The 12,935-nt window shown below is 47.3% G+C and overlaps 1 protein-coding gene across 2 annotated transcripts in view; it reads right to left on the reverse strand.

Annotated features, from left to right (window-relative positions):
• The window catches only part of RHBDL3 (rhomboid like 3), a 55,531-nt gene that overhangs the window by 6,293 nt on the left and 36,303 nt on the right, over positions 1–12,935 (reverse strand). For both annotated transcript variants that reach the window (XM_061390442.1, XM_061390440.1), the window contains 2 exons: positions 11,898–11,998; positions 1,003–1,063 (listed from right to left, as the gene is read on the reverse strand). In XM_061390442.1, coding sequence (XP_061246426.1) covers positions 1,003–1,063; positions 11,898–11,998 — 162 coding nt within the window. The remainder of the gene's footprint in view (positions 1–1,002; positions 1,064–11,897; positions 11,999–12,935) is intronic.

A 12,935-nucleotide genomic window follows, 5' to 3' on the forward strand; every position in this document is an offset into this window, starting at 1 on the left:
GCATTTAAATCCCTCCATGGTCTGACTCCAGTGATCTCTTACACAATCACACACAGTCCTAAACGTCATGGGTCAGTTTTGTTAACCAACTTGCCAGCCATTACCCTTCACTCTTTTGCATCTTTGTTTCTGCAGCACCTGAAGTGGCCTCTTGCATCCTGTCTACCTGGTGAAAACCTGTCTTGTCTTTCACACTCAAAATGTCCTTTGCAGGTAGACTGGCTTCTCTCAACGAAGGCCCTCATCACACCTGTTCACAAGGGTTCGTGGATTAGCTATAGCTCGTGAGCCTGCTAAACTGCAAGTTTTAGAGTGTGTGTGTGTGTGTGTGTGTGCACGCCCATGTGAGCTTGCCCATATGTGCCTTTTTCTGGAAAGTAATCCTCAGTTTCCAGTAGGAGATCTCAAAGGATCGACTCCGTGACCCAAAAGGTTAAGAAATTACTTTTCTCACAAGGAAAAAAAATTTTTTTCAATTTCTTTAATTCTGCATCTATACGAGATGACGGATGTTTGCTAAGCTGATGGTACTAACCATTTCGTGATGTATATAAGTCAAATCATCAGGCTGTACACCTGTAACTCATGCAGGGCCGTGTGTCAATTTTATCTCAATAAAACTGGAAGGAAAAACATTTTTAAATAAAAATATTGAAACCAGAATTTTTTTTAAACCAAAAGGAATAAAAGCCCCCAAAGGTTATTCTTCTTGATCTGACCACTGAGCTACAGCCTTATCCCATGTGGACTCTCCTCTCTATGTGGACTCTCCTCTCTACGTGGACTTTACTCTCTGCACAGTCTATGTCTGTGAAAAGTAGAGGTCAGGGAGCAGCACTGGAGGTCAGACCCTCCTGTAACCCCCACTTCTTTGCACATTGTGAACATGTCTCCCTTCTCTTTTTGACCACAAGTCCCTAAAGAGCAGGGACTGTGCCATCTCTACATCCCCCAGGACTGGTACAGGGCCCCCCTTCCCCAGCCAGCCCTATCAGAACTTACTACAGATCAAGGCCACAGCCATCCGCAGCAGCTTGAATTGACACTTCATGCCTGACCAGTTCTAGGAAAAAAAAAAAAAAGAGAGAGAGTTTCATTAGTTTCAGATCAGACCACTTCTCTGCAGAGGTAGCCAGCCTAGGAAAAGCTGACATTTAAAAAAGTCATCTCTGGGAATTCCCTGGTGGTTCAGTGGTTAGGATTCCGCACTTTCACAGCCAAGGGCTTGGGTTTGTTCCCTGATCGGGAAACTAAGATCCCACAAGCTGTAGAGTGAGGCCAAAAATAAATTTAAAAATAAAATTAGTGGGGTTTTCCTGGTGGCCCAGTGGTTAAGACTCCATGCTCTCAATGCAGGGGGCCAGCGTTCACCCCCTGCTCAGGGAACTAGATCCCGCATGGTACAACTAAGAGTCTGCATGCCACAATTAAAGATCCTGTATGCTTCAACTAAGACCTGGCACAGTCAAATAAATAAATGTAAAAATAAATAGTTTTAAAAATTAAAAAAAGAAAATTTGTAAACAAAGGAAAGGCTAAAAGAGTTGGAGTACAATAAAAATAAAGATGGAGTTTAAAAAGAAATCATCTCTATTAAATCCTGAATGAAGTGATTGTGGCGCAGTCCCAGATCGCACCAGCACAGCCTGGAGATTTTAGGGGTTGGTACTGTCATAAAAGCTCTGGAGCTGCACCAACATAGGAAGAGAATCTAGATCCTGGGAGACACGAGTCCCTGTCTCCACGACACAGATAGATATCTGAATGTTGCCCCAGCTGCTAGGTCTCATGGTTACAAAGCGATGCAGGCCAGCAAAGCAAGCCAAGTCAAAACAGAACCATCAGGACGACAGGAGAACTCAAAAGCCTGCATTCGAGAAACAAATGAGGAGAAGATCTGGGGGAGGTCAAGTTCACTGTGGTCAGCTATCAAGTGAGTCAACATAAGCAAAAGGTATATTTAGTGTAACCTGTAAGCAGAGACAATGGATAAAACTTCAGAGACAGACTTTTCTTTTTAAGCTCAGGATACGCTTCCATTTCTAATCAGCTGAGCTGTCCAAAGATGGAATGATCCATGGGATGGTGAGTTTCCCATCACAGAGGGGTCCACATGGGGGCTTTGCATCACTCAGAGCGGGTGCTTGAGAGAATCAAGCATTGGAAGCGGGGTGGGCCAGATGGCCTTCAGACAAATCCCTCTTTCCCCTGAGAATCTCTGAACACTCTGAACCTCCAAAGCAGATAATCAGAGCACAATTATTCACCTTACAAAAGGACTGTTCACTTTACAAAAGACTTCGCCACAGGGCTCCTTTGAGGGCCACTCCTGCAGTGCTTTCAAAGATCCCTTCCATTTACCCAGAAGCAGAAAGGAGCCCGGAATCTCCCTGGAAAACATCAGTCTTGGGGGAGGAGGCAAGTGGGGATGCCCCGGCTTCTGTTTCCTCCCACCCACCTCCCCCTGCCTTTGCTCCCTGGCCCAGGCCCAGCTCAAGGGCACATCTTGAACTCCTCTGAAATAGGGGGACCCATGCATGAAATCTGACGGGGCTCCTAAACACTGGCACGGACAGCAATGTCTATAGAAGCTTCAGTGGACCGAATGGAATGGAGGGACGCTGTCCCAAAGACAGAAATCCTGCCACATTCAGCTCTCTGCCCTTCGCCTCCCTCTTCCCCATTATTCCTCAATGATCAGCATGTCCTTCCTCACAAAAAGCAAGGTGAGGGTCTTCCCTGGTAGTCCAGTGGCTAAGACTCTGAGCTCCCAATGTAGGTGGCCCATGTTTGATCCCTAGTCAGGGAACTAGATCCCACGTGCCACAACTAAAGATCCCACATGCTGCAACCAAAAAAAAAAAAGGGGAGGTGAGCGATACACGGTCCCTCTTCAGGTGGGAAAGTCTGATCTCTGCTTGCTGACATGTTCTGTACTAAGAAGCAGATGGCAAGACAACGTTGTCCCCTGCTGGGGTTTGCCCACAGGGGACTCTTGCTGGGGGCAGGGAACAGAACAGGAGTTGGTGCCTTCCATTGGATCTGGCAACCCAGTCCGAGCTGGCTCAGTTGGCTGAAGTTGGGTAGCCCCTCAGCTCCTCTCCATGAGGAAGCCTTAGGATGGGAGGGACCTTGGGAGTCACCTGGTGGGCCATCTCCTCCCAAAGGGACACCCCTGCCAAGAAGCCCCTGTGACGGGGAGCTCCCCAGCTCCTGGGGCAGCCCCAGGAAGGGGTTATAATCACGGAAAATTTCTTCCTGCCATTGTCCAGCCAGGCTTTGCCTCCCTGTGATGTCCACCCACGGCTCTTCATTCTCTCTTAAAAGTGACACCCACATTCACAGCAGTGTAATTCACAACAGCCAAAAAAGTGGAAGCAAATCAAGGGTCCAAGGAGAGATGAACAGAGAAAGAGAAGGTGGGCTAGCCACACAGTGGAATATTACTCAGCCTTCAAAAGGAAAGACGTTAAGACTCATCCCAAACTGGAATCAACCTTAAAGATATTATGCTGCTAAGTGAAATAATCCACTCCCAAAAAGACAAAGAGCATTTGATTCCACTTATAGGAGGTACAGAGGAGTCCAGGAGGTGGGGGAGAGAGGAATGGAAGTTGTTGTTAAAAGGGTATAGAGTTTTAGTTCTGCAAAATGGAAAGAGTTCTGCAGATAGATGGTGATTTGTATCGTACTATGATATGAATGTACTGAACACTCTTAAAAAAAAAAGTGACATGGAACACTTCTAATATCCCTTTTCCTCATAAAAGCTCTCTGGATATTTTACCTCATGTCTCTTTCCCTGAGTTCTGACTGATACTATGGGGCAAAGTAAGTTTAGAATGTATTGGTCACGCTCTCCTTCAGCTGAGGTCCTCACCCCTCTGGGTCCAACCTGGGATTTGCCTTAAAAAGTACCGTCTGTATTTTTGGTCTGGCAAGATCACCCTGGGATGACTCAGAATTCCTTTTTCCTAGGGTCCTTGTTTATAAATTTGAGGTAATAGTACGTATCTCATAGCCCACCTCATTGTTACGAAGGTGAAATGAATTAATATGTGTAAAGAACACAGACTGGAACACAGTAAGAGTCATCCATCTAAATGTCTGATAGTATCTAGACCTGCGGCAAAGATAGTGAGCTTGCCTTGCAGAACGGTTTTAAAACTTCAGAATCTCTGCGAAGTGAAATAAGTCAGAGAAAGACCAATACTGGATGATATCATTTACACGTGGCATCTAAAAAATACAACAAACTAGTGAATAGAACCGGAGAAGGCAATGGCACCCCACTCCAGCACTCTTGCCTGGAAAATCCCATGGGTGGAGGAGCCTGGTAGGCTGCAGTCCATGGGGTCGCTAAGAGTCAGACACGACTGAGCGACTTTACTTTCACTTTTCACTTTCATGCATTGGAGAAGGAAATGGCAACCCACTCCAGTATTCTTGCCTGGAGAATCCCAGGGACGGGGGAGCCTGCTGGGCTGCCGTCTCTGGGGTCGCACAGAGTCGGACACGACTGAAGTGACTTAGCAGCAGTAGCAGCAGTGAATAGAACATAAGAGAAGTAGACTCACAGATACAGAAAACAAACTAGTGTAACCAGTGGAAGGGGCAAGATTGGGGTAGGAGACCGTAAGGTGCAAACGACTGGGGGTAAGAGAGGCTCAGGGATGATTTGTTTCACACAGGCAATATAGGCAATATTTTGTAATAACTGTAAGTGCAAAGTAACCTTTTAAAATTGTACAAAAATGGACTTCCCAGTGGTTAAGGAGTGTGCAAGTCACGTCTGTGTGCTGAGTCAAATCTGACTCTGCAACTCCATGGACGCTCACCCACCAGGCTCCTCTGTCCATGGGATTCTCCAGGCAAGAATACTAGAGTGGGTTGCCACTCCCACAGGCAGGGAGTCCATCTGACTCCAGGAGCCTCCTCCAGGGGATCTTCCCAACCCAGGGATTGAAACTGCATCTCTTGCGCTGGCAGGCAGATTCTTTACCACTGCGCAACCTGGAAGCCAGGGGTTAAGAATTCTCCTGCCAATGCAGTGGACAAGAGTTCGATCCCTGGGTTGGGAAGATCCCGCATGGTATGGGGAAACTAAGCCCGTGTGCCGTAACTACTGAAGCCCATGGCCCTAAAGCCCAAGATCCACAGTAAGAGAAGCCCTGGCACCACAACTAGAGAAAGCCTGTGTGCAGCAACAAAGACCCAGCACAGCCCCAAACAAAACAAATGAATTAATTGTAAAAATTGTATAAAGAGGTAAAAAAAAAAAAAAAATCTTAAAAAAAAAAATTCTGCAGAATCTCAATGACCTTCGATGAAGCCAGGGAACTCCAGTTTTCCCACATGGCTGCCCTGCCCCCCCAGCACCCCCGCCGGGCCAGCCTCATCCACCACACCATACCTGGCTCCGGAAGATACTGGAGTCTGCCAAGCTGATCCAGTCACACCCTCTCATCTGCACTTGAGGGTCAAGGAGGGCTAGGGCAAGGTCACAGTGAGTTAAGGTCGAGCTTGACAAGGTTCCCAGTCCAGGGCTCTGTTTGCCCACACTTCCGAGGCAAGGTTATGTTCTGTCTGTCTGTGCTGTCTGTCCCTGCCGGCTGCCCCCAGCTGCCCCCCAAAGCTGAGTGAACAGTCAGTAAGTGACCAGCCTCCCAGCAGCTGACGGGTTAAACTAGAAAGTCACTCCTTTGCACCAGCTGCCTCATCTCCCAGCCCCCTCCCCATTATTCTCTCCAATAAAATAAGCACAGTGAAACAACAGGAGAAGGGGAAAAACCTCACACACGCCAGCCATGCTGCTGCTATAAATGTTGAAAAGCCTGCAGGCCCCTGGGGAATATATACTTTTTTCAGGCCCTTTAATTTCATTCTCTCCCAGAGCCTTGCAGGGTGAGATGGTAACTCACCAACGGCAAACAAGACGGGAACCAGGCCTCTCAGCATCTTGCTCATCCAACCAGCTAAGAGCTCACAGGCTGAAACCCAGGCGGGAGGTTCTGTTCCCAGACTGCGTTACATACCCCCAGTGGAAACAACTTCTTGTCAAATCACTTCACGAAAACCCAACACAGGAAACAAGAAAGCATGACACAGATAAAATTAGATGTCATTAAGTAAAAATCTTACAGCAGGCTTTTTACTTAATAAACTGAACCTTGTAACGCAGCAATCTTCTGCGACTTTCAGACAACAATCTCTCCTGTGCTTTGACAGTACGGTTCAATTTGTGAAAATTTCGATCTCAAAACGTTTTAGAAAAACATCTATTGAGTGGGGCAAAGTATAAGAAAATATCTTGTATATTTAAAAATGAAAGTCTGCTCTATGGGCCGCAGCAAAAAGCAATTAATAAATTATTCAATTATGTGAGTCTTTATACTTCTAGAATTTCAAATAAGAAGTCCTGATTGCAGGTCTTTAATGCCATCCAGATTGTTTGTTGAAATATTTTCTAGATTTAATCCCTTGATGTAAACAAGCTGTTTGAAACTCAAAGTGCTTTTTTTTTTTTTTTTTTTTTATGAAAAATAGGACACGCTTTCATTTCAGGCAGACTCTTTCGCTTAAGTACAGTCCTGAGAACAGGAGGGTTCAACATTTTTCTGTTATGTATCTGAAGCATAAAGTACACATTTTCAGATTATTCCCTGTGCAGACATCCGGTGGAATTTGTAATTAAAGAATATGTATAAAATATATACATAGGAATAAAACTACCATATGACCCAACAATCCCACTACTGGGCATACACCCTGAGAAAACCATAATTGAAAAAGACACATGTTACCCCGATGTTCATTCAAGCGCTATTTACAATACCTAGGACATGGAAGTAACCTGGATGTCCACTGACAGATGAACGGATAAAGAAGCTGTGGTACATACATACAATGGAATATTACTCACCTATAAAAAGGAACACATTTGAGTCAGTGCTAATGAGGTGGATGAACCTAGAGCCTATTACACAGAGTAAAATAAATCCGAAAGAGAAAAACAAATATCGCATATTAACGCATACACATAGGATCTAGCTCAGTTGGTAAAGAATCTGCCTGCAATGCAGGAGACCCAGGTTCCATTCCTGGGTCTGGAAGATTCCCTGGAGAAGGAAATGGCAACCCGTTCCAGTATTCTTGCCTGGAGGATCCCATGGACAGAGGAGCCTAGCAGGCTACAGTCTATGGGGTGGCAAGATTCGGACACGACTGAGCGACTAAGCACACGACACACTCTAGAATCTAGAAAGATGGTACTGGTGAATCTATGTGCAGGGCAGCGACTGAGTGACTGAGCTGAACTCAACTGAATGGAGATGCAGACACAGAGAACAGATTTATGGACACCGGGGCAGGGGTGGGACCAATCGAGAGAGAAGCACGGAAACATATACACTACCATACGAAAACAGACATTGGGAATTTGCTGTATGACTCGGGGAACTCAAACCAGGGCTCTGTGACAACCTAGAGGAGTGGACGGTGGGAGGAGGGAGGCAGGTTCAAGAGGGAGTAGACATATGTATACCTATGGCTGATTCATGGTGATGTATGGCAGAAATTAACATAATATTGTAAAGTAATTATCCTTCAATTAGAAAATAAAGAAAAATAATAAAATTTAAATCAAAAGAGCTCAAATAAAATGATGATGATATTCACCCTTAAAATTATTTTTTACCTTTATAAAAAGTTTCAGGCTAAATAAAGGAACAAATTGTTAGAAAGAAAAAATATATATATATAAACACTTTTGAACTGTGGTGTTGGAGAAGACTCTTGTGAGTCCCTTGGACAGCAAGGAGATCCAACCAGTCCATCCTAAAGATCAGTCCTACGTGTTCATTGGAAGGACTGATGTTAAAGCTGATACTCAAACACTTTGGCCACCTCATGCGAAGAGCTAACTCATTGAAAAGACCCTGATACTGGGAAAGATTGAGGGCAGGAGGAGAAGGGGACGACAGAGGATGAGATGATTGGATGGCATCACTAACTCAACAGACATGAGTCTGGGTGAACTCCGGGAATTGTTGATGGACAGGGAGGCCTGGCGTGCTGCAGTCCATGGGGTCGCAAAGAGTCGGACACGACTGAGCAACTGAACTGACTAATATAAACACACATATACCTACAGGATCTCCCAGGATGACGATCTGCCACATAAATGACATTTTCACATGCATTTTTTTTCATGTCTTTCTCACAACTACTTTGTGAAGAAAGGATTACCGATGAGAGAACAGAATCCCTAAGGAGTTAAGGAACTCACAGCATAATAGATGGTAATACCAGACCTCAAATCCACATTTCCTGACAGGTGCATGCTCTTTCTCCTTCTGCTCCAGTGAGGTGCTTTATTGGGTATATACACACAGACCAAATCTTCATTTGGAATTAAAGATCAACAGTCTAAATGTATGTGCTCAGCCGCTCAGTCATGTCTGACTCTGCAGCCTCATTGACAGTACCCTGCCAGACTCCTCTGTCCATGGGACTCTCCAGGCAAGATTACTGGAGCAGGTTGCCATCTCCTACTCCAGGGGACCTTCCCGACCCAGGGATCAAACCCATGTCTCCTGAGTCTCCTGCATTGGCAGGCAGATTGTTTACCACTAGTGCCATCTGGGAAGCCCACTAAGCGTATATACACCACTGTATACAAAATAATCAGCAAGGGCCTGGTGTGCAGCGCAGGGAACTCTACTCAGTATCCTGTAATAACTTACACGGGAAAAGAACTGAAAAAGAATAAGGATATATATAAGTAAATCACTTTGCTGTACACCTGAAACTAATACAACACTGTAAATCAACTATTTGTTACTCAGTTACTCAGTTATGCCTGACTCTTTGTGACCCCATGGACTGCAGCACACCAGGCTTCACTGTCCTTCACCATCTCCCAGAGCTTGCTGAAACTCATGTCCATTGAGTCAGCGATGCCATCCACCATCTCATCCTCTGTTGTCTCCTCCTCCTCCTGCCTTCTATCTTTCCCAGCATCAGAGTCTTTTCCAAGGAGTCGGCTCTTTGCATCACGTGGCCAAAGTATCAGCGCTTCAGCTTCAGCATCAGTCCTTCCAATGAATATTCAAGGTTGACTTCCTTTACGATTGACTGGTTTGATCTCCTTGCAGTCCAAGGGACTCTCAAGAGTCTTCTCCAGCACCACAGTTTGAAAGCACCAATATAAAATAAAAATAAAGAAAAAAAAAGAACTCTCCTCTTACGTTTGCTAACATTCTGGGGAGAAAAAATATGTCATCTATTAGGCTGAGCCACATCAAACTGCCAAGGTTGAAATGCTTCTGACCCACAGAAATACCAATTTCATTTGGCTTGTCCTAATGCATCTCCGAATCGCTGGGCACAGAGCTAGTTTGGGTAAAGGTAGCCTCTTGATGAAAAGAAACTGACCTTTCTAAGAAGGAAGCGAGTGAAATGAGCATTCTTCACTGTCCAATAAACAGCACACAGCTTTTTAAAGGAGGGCTACCAAATGTCACGCTCCAGGGGACCCCAAAGCTCCCCGTTGGCCAGAGAAAGCCATGTCCTTCTGGAAGAGCACTGGGCTCAGCTGCACCACCACTGGCTACTTGCAGAAAGAAGTACAAACTGGAAGAAAACTGCTCTCAAATACCCCCTCCTCAACCCCACGCCCCACCCTGGGCCCTGGGTCTGCTCTCACAGTGGGAACTTCTGAGAACACCAGAGCTACTTCCCAGGTGGCGGCGAGGGGTGGAAACAGGGCATCGTTATGAAGTCCTGCTTGCCTCTCCCTTCTCAGCTGTGCTGGTTCATGTCCTTCCACACAGACACATCCTGGGGGGAACAGCTGGGGGAGGGTGGCATTTCCTCCCCCTGCAGAAAGGAATTGGGGCAGGGGGAGGGGGGAGTGGCGGAAGCAGAATTCAGAGGAAAAGCTGTGTCTGGGGAAAGCGGTGGCGCTGATACAGAACGACCTATTTAAAGGGCCACGTGAGGCGGCCCTGGGCTCCCAGGTGCTCAGCAGACCACGGCACGCACCCTGTGTGTAAACACACTTACCGCCCCCAACCGCCCCCCGCCCCGCCACGCCCTCACATGGGCTTTCCAGCCTCTGTGGCAGCTCTCTTTCTCTCTCAGGGTACAAATGGGACTTTGGTGCAAAAAGAGGGAATCGTGTTGAGGAGCAGGACAGTTGACAGTAGCGGTGATAAAGAAGAAATGGAGGAGAGTCCCCAGTGGTCCAGTGCTTAAGACTCCATTGCAGTGGGCGCGGATTTGATTCCTGGTCCGGGAACCAACAGCCCACATGCCTGGCAGCGCAGGCAAAATAAATAAGACGTGGGGGAATCGAGGAACTCTATGAACTGTTGTAACTGAGCATCTGAATATCTGCCACGTGGGTGAAGACAGTGATGGGGGAGGAAAGTGAGAACAAGAGGCTCCCAAAGAGAAATTCCTTTCCTGGACATGGCCCCTGCTCCCCTAACCCCGGGTTCTTCCTTCCCGCCTGCCCCCAGATTCAGTGGGTACCCTCTGCCATGCGTTCAGCCCTATTCCAGGCACTGGGGAAAAGATAGGTAAGACCTGGGCTGTGCCTGTGTGGGGGGCATCAGGCAGAGTGAACCAAGCACTGCCAACGACTCCTCTTTCAGCCTCCAAACTTCAGACTGCTTCCAAAGCAAGGAAGCTGTCTTCCTTGGCCTCCTCTAAGACTATCAGATGGCTTTCAACTTCTTGCCTTGAAGGTCCTGTCTCTACTCTGAGTCCACCCCAGCCTCTTCAGTGAGGGCTCAGGCATGAAGCTAACACTTACAGCAAGTGGTTATTTTCACTGTATCACATTCGTCCCACCCCATCCCATTTCACAGATGTAGAAACTGAGGCACAAAGCACTGAAGTCATTTGCTCAAGGTCACTCTTAAGGAAGTAGGTGGCTGCCATTCAGATCTAAGCTGAATAACAGCCCCTGCTGTTAGCTAGTTCACTAGATTGCCTTTCAGGAAAAGGGAAGGAAGGACATGAGAAACAGGATGACGGTGTCCAGACACTGTGACGGGCTGGTGGAGGACAGTGGCACTTAAATGGTCGCCAGGAGATGTGGGCTCAAGACCGTATTTTTGTCACCAATTTGATTATGACTTTGCACAAATCATTTAACCTGTCGGGGCCTTCTTTCCTATTTGAGAATTTTGGTGAGATCATCTCTAAGGTCCCTTTACTTCTTTATTTGTAATTTTATTTATTTTGGCTGTGCTGGGTCTTCACTGCTTCAGGGGCTTTTGTCTGGTTGTGGTGAGCAGAGGTTACTGTGTAGTTGCGGTGTGACAGCTTCTCATTGTGGGGGCTGCAGGGCATGAGGGCTCTGTAGTTGGGGCTCCTAGGCCCTGGAGCACAGGCTCAGTAGTTGTGGCACACGGGCTCAGTTGCTCCGTGACATTTGGGATCTTCCCAGATCAGGGATCAAACCTGTGTCTCCTGCACTGGCAGGCAGATTCTTTACCCACTGAGCCACCAGGGAAGCCCTTAAGGCCCTTTACTTTTACCAAACTATGAGAAACAACAAATTACAATTTTGATGGGTGCTAGTGGTCAAGAATTTTCACTTTTTAAAGCCACCGGGTAGCAGAGTTGTAATAGGGAGACAGGCAAAGCCAGGCTGGAGAAAATTGGAATCATATACAGAAGGGACCCATTGGAAATGGCCCAGCAGAGGGTGAGGAAGTTTCCTTGAATTTGGCTACTGGCCAAGGCCACCTGGGGCTTTCCGAGCCCAGGCTGGAGCACAGAAAAGAATCTAAAACCCAACTCCGGTAGATTAACATCCAGGCCCAGTGACGGCGGGGAAGGGGTGGGGTGGGCCAAGAAAGGACTTCAGGGACAGGGGTGCTCACCATGACGATGTTGGCCAGATGGGCAGAGACGAGCGCATACACCCCTCCAGAGGAGCCCACCACTGGTGCGGTCATGTCAGCCACAGACACTGCCAAGGACCCTGGTACAGAGAGAGACGGAGAATTCAAGGATGCTGGAGTCGCTCCCCACCCCGAGTCCCAGGCGCTGGGATGCTGCAGCCTCAGGGCTGAGACTCCAGAGCGAAAGCTCCATCACCCTGGAGCTTCCTGAAAGATTCATCTACGACCGAAAGGACCATTTGGTTCAAACCTCTCCTTTTACAACTGGGAAGCAAAGTCTCAAGGAGGGAAGTGACTTGTCCACAGTAGAGCTCCAACCCAGACCATCTGCCTGGTGATCTGGCCTCACCAGGTGCTATCTCAGGGTTCTGAGCGATGTCAAGAAAATGGTAGCGGTAGTTTTGCCGAAACTGCCACCCTTATGGGATGCTATGTGTCAGACAACTGCCAAACATTTTGTGTGACCCTCAAGCCCACTCGCTGAGGCGGGCGCTAACAGCCTCATCGCAGAGATGAGGAGGCTGAGGCCTCAGTCACCTGGTAGGAATGGCTGCAGCCAGGACATGAGTCCAGGCCTGCCTAACACAAAACTCGTGTACTCTTGGCCTCTCCAGCAGCCACTCCCTAACCTGTCAATCCCCACCCTCTACCCTCATTCTTTCTCAATAGCACCCAGAAACCTGCCATGCATCACCTCCAACTGAGTGAAACTGCAACAGACCAACAGGATCTCTAGAGCTGAGCATCTTTGGAGGAAAAATGTCCTTGAGAAGTTCCAGGGAAGAAAGAAAGATGATGTCATACCCCCTGGGGGAAAGGAATGGTACAGACTCTAGGTCTGGAGGATGAGAAACTTTGGTCCTGGGAGGGAAGCTGGGCAGAGAGGAGATGGGCAATGCATTGTTCTGGTCTCATTTAAGTGTGATCAATGCTTTGGCTTCCAGGGAAGGACACAGGAGACTAAAAATAACTGGGAGTTAGAACTCAGGGCTCAGAGGATGAGAGGTGGCTGGCAGG

This window comes from Bos javanicus, chromosome 19, assembly GCF_032452875.1.
Source record: "Bos javanicus breed banteng chromosome 19, ARS-OSU_banteng_1.0, whole genome shotgun sequence".
Taxonomy (NCBI): domain Eukaryota; kingdom Metazoa; phylum Chordata; class Mammalia; order Artiodactyla; family Bovidae; genus Bos; species Bos javanicus.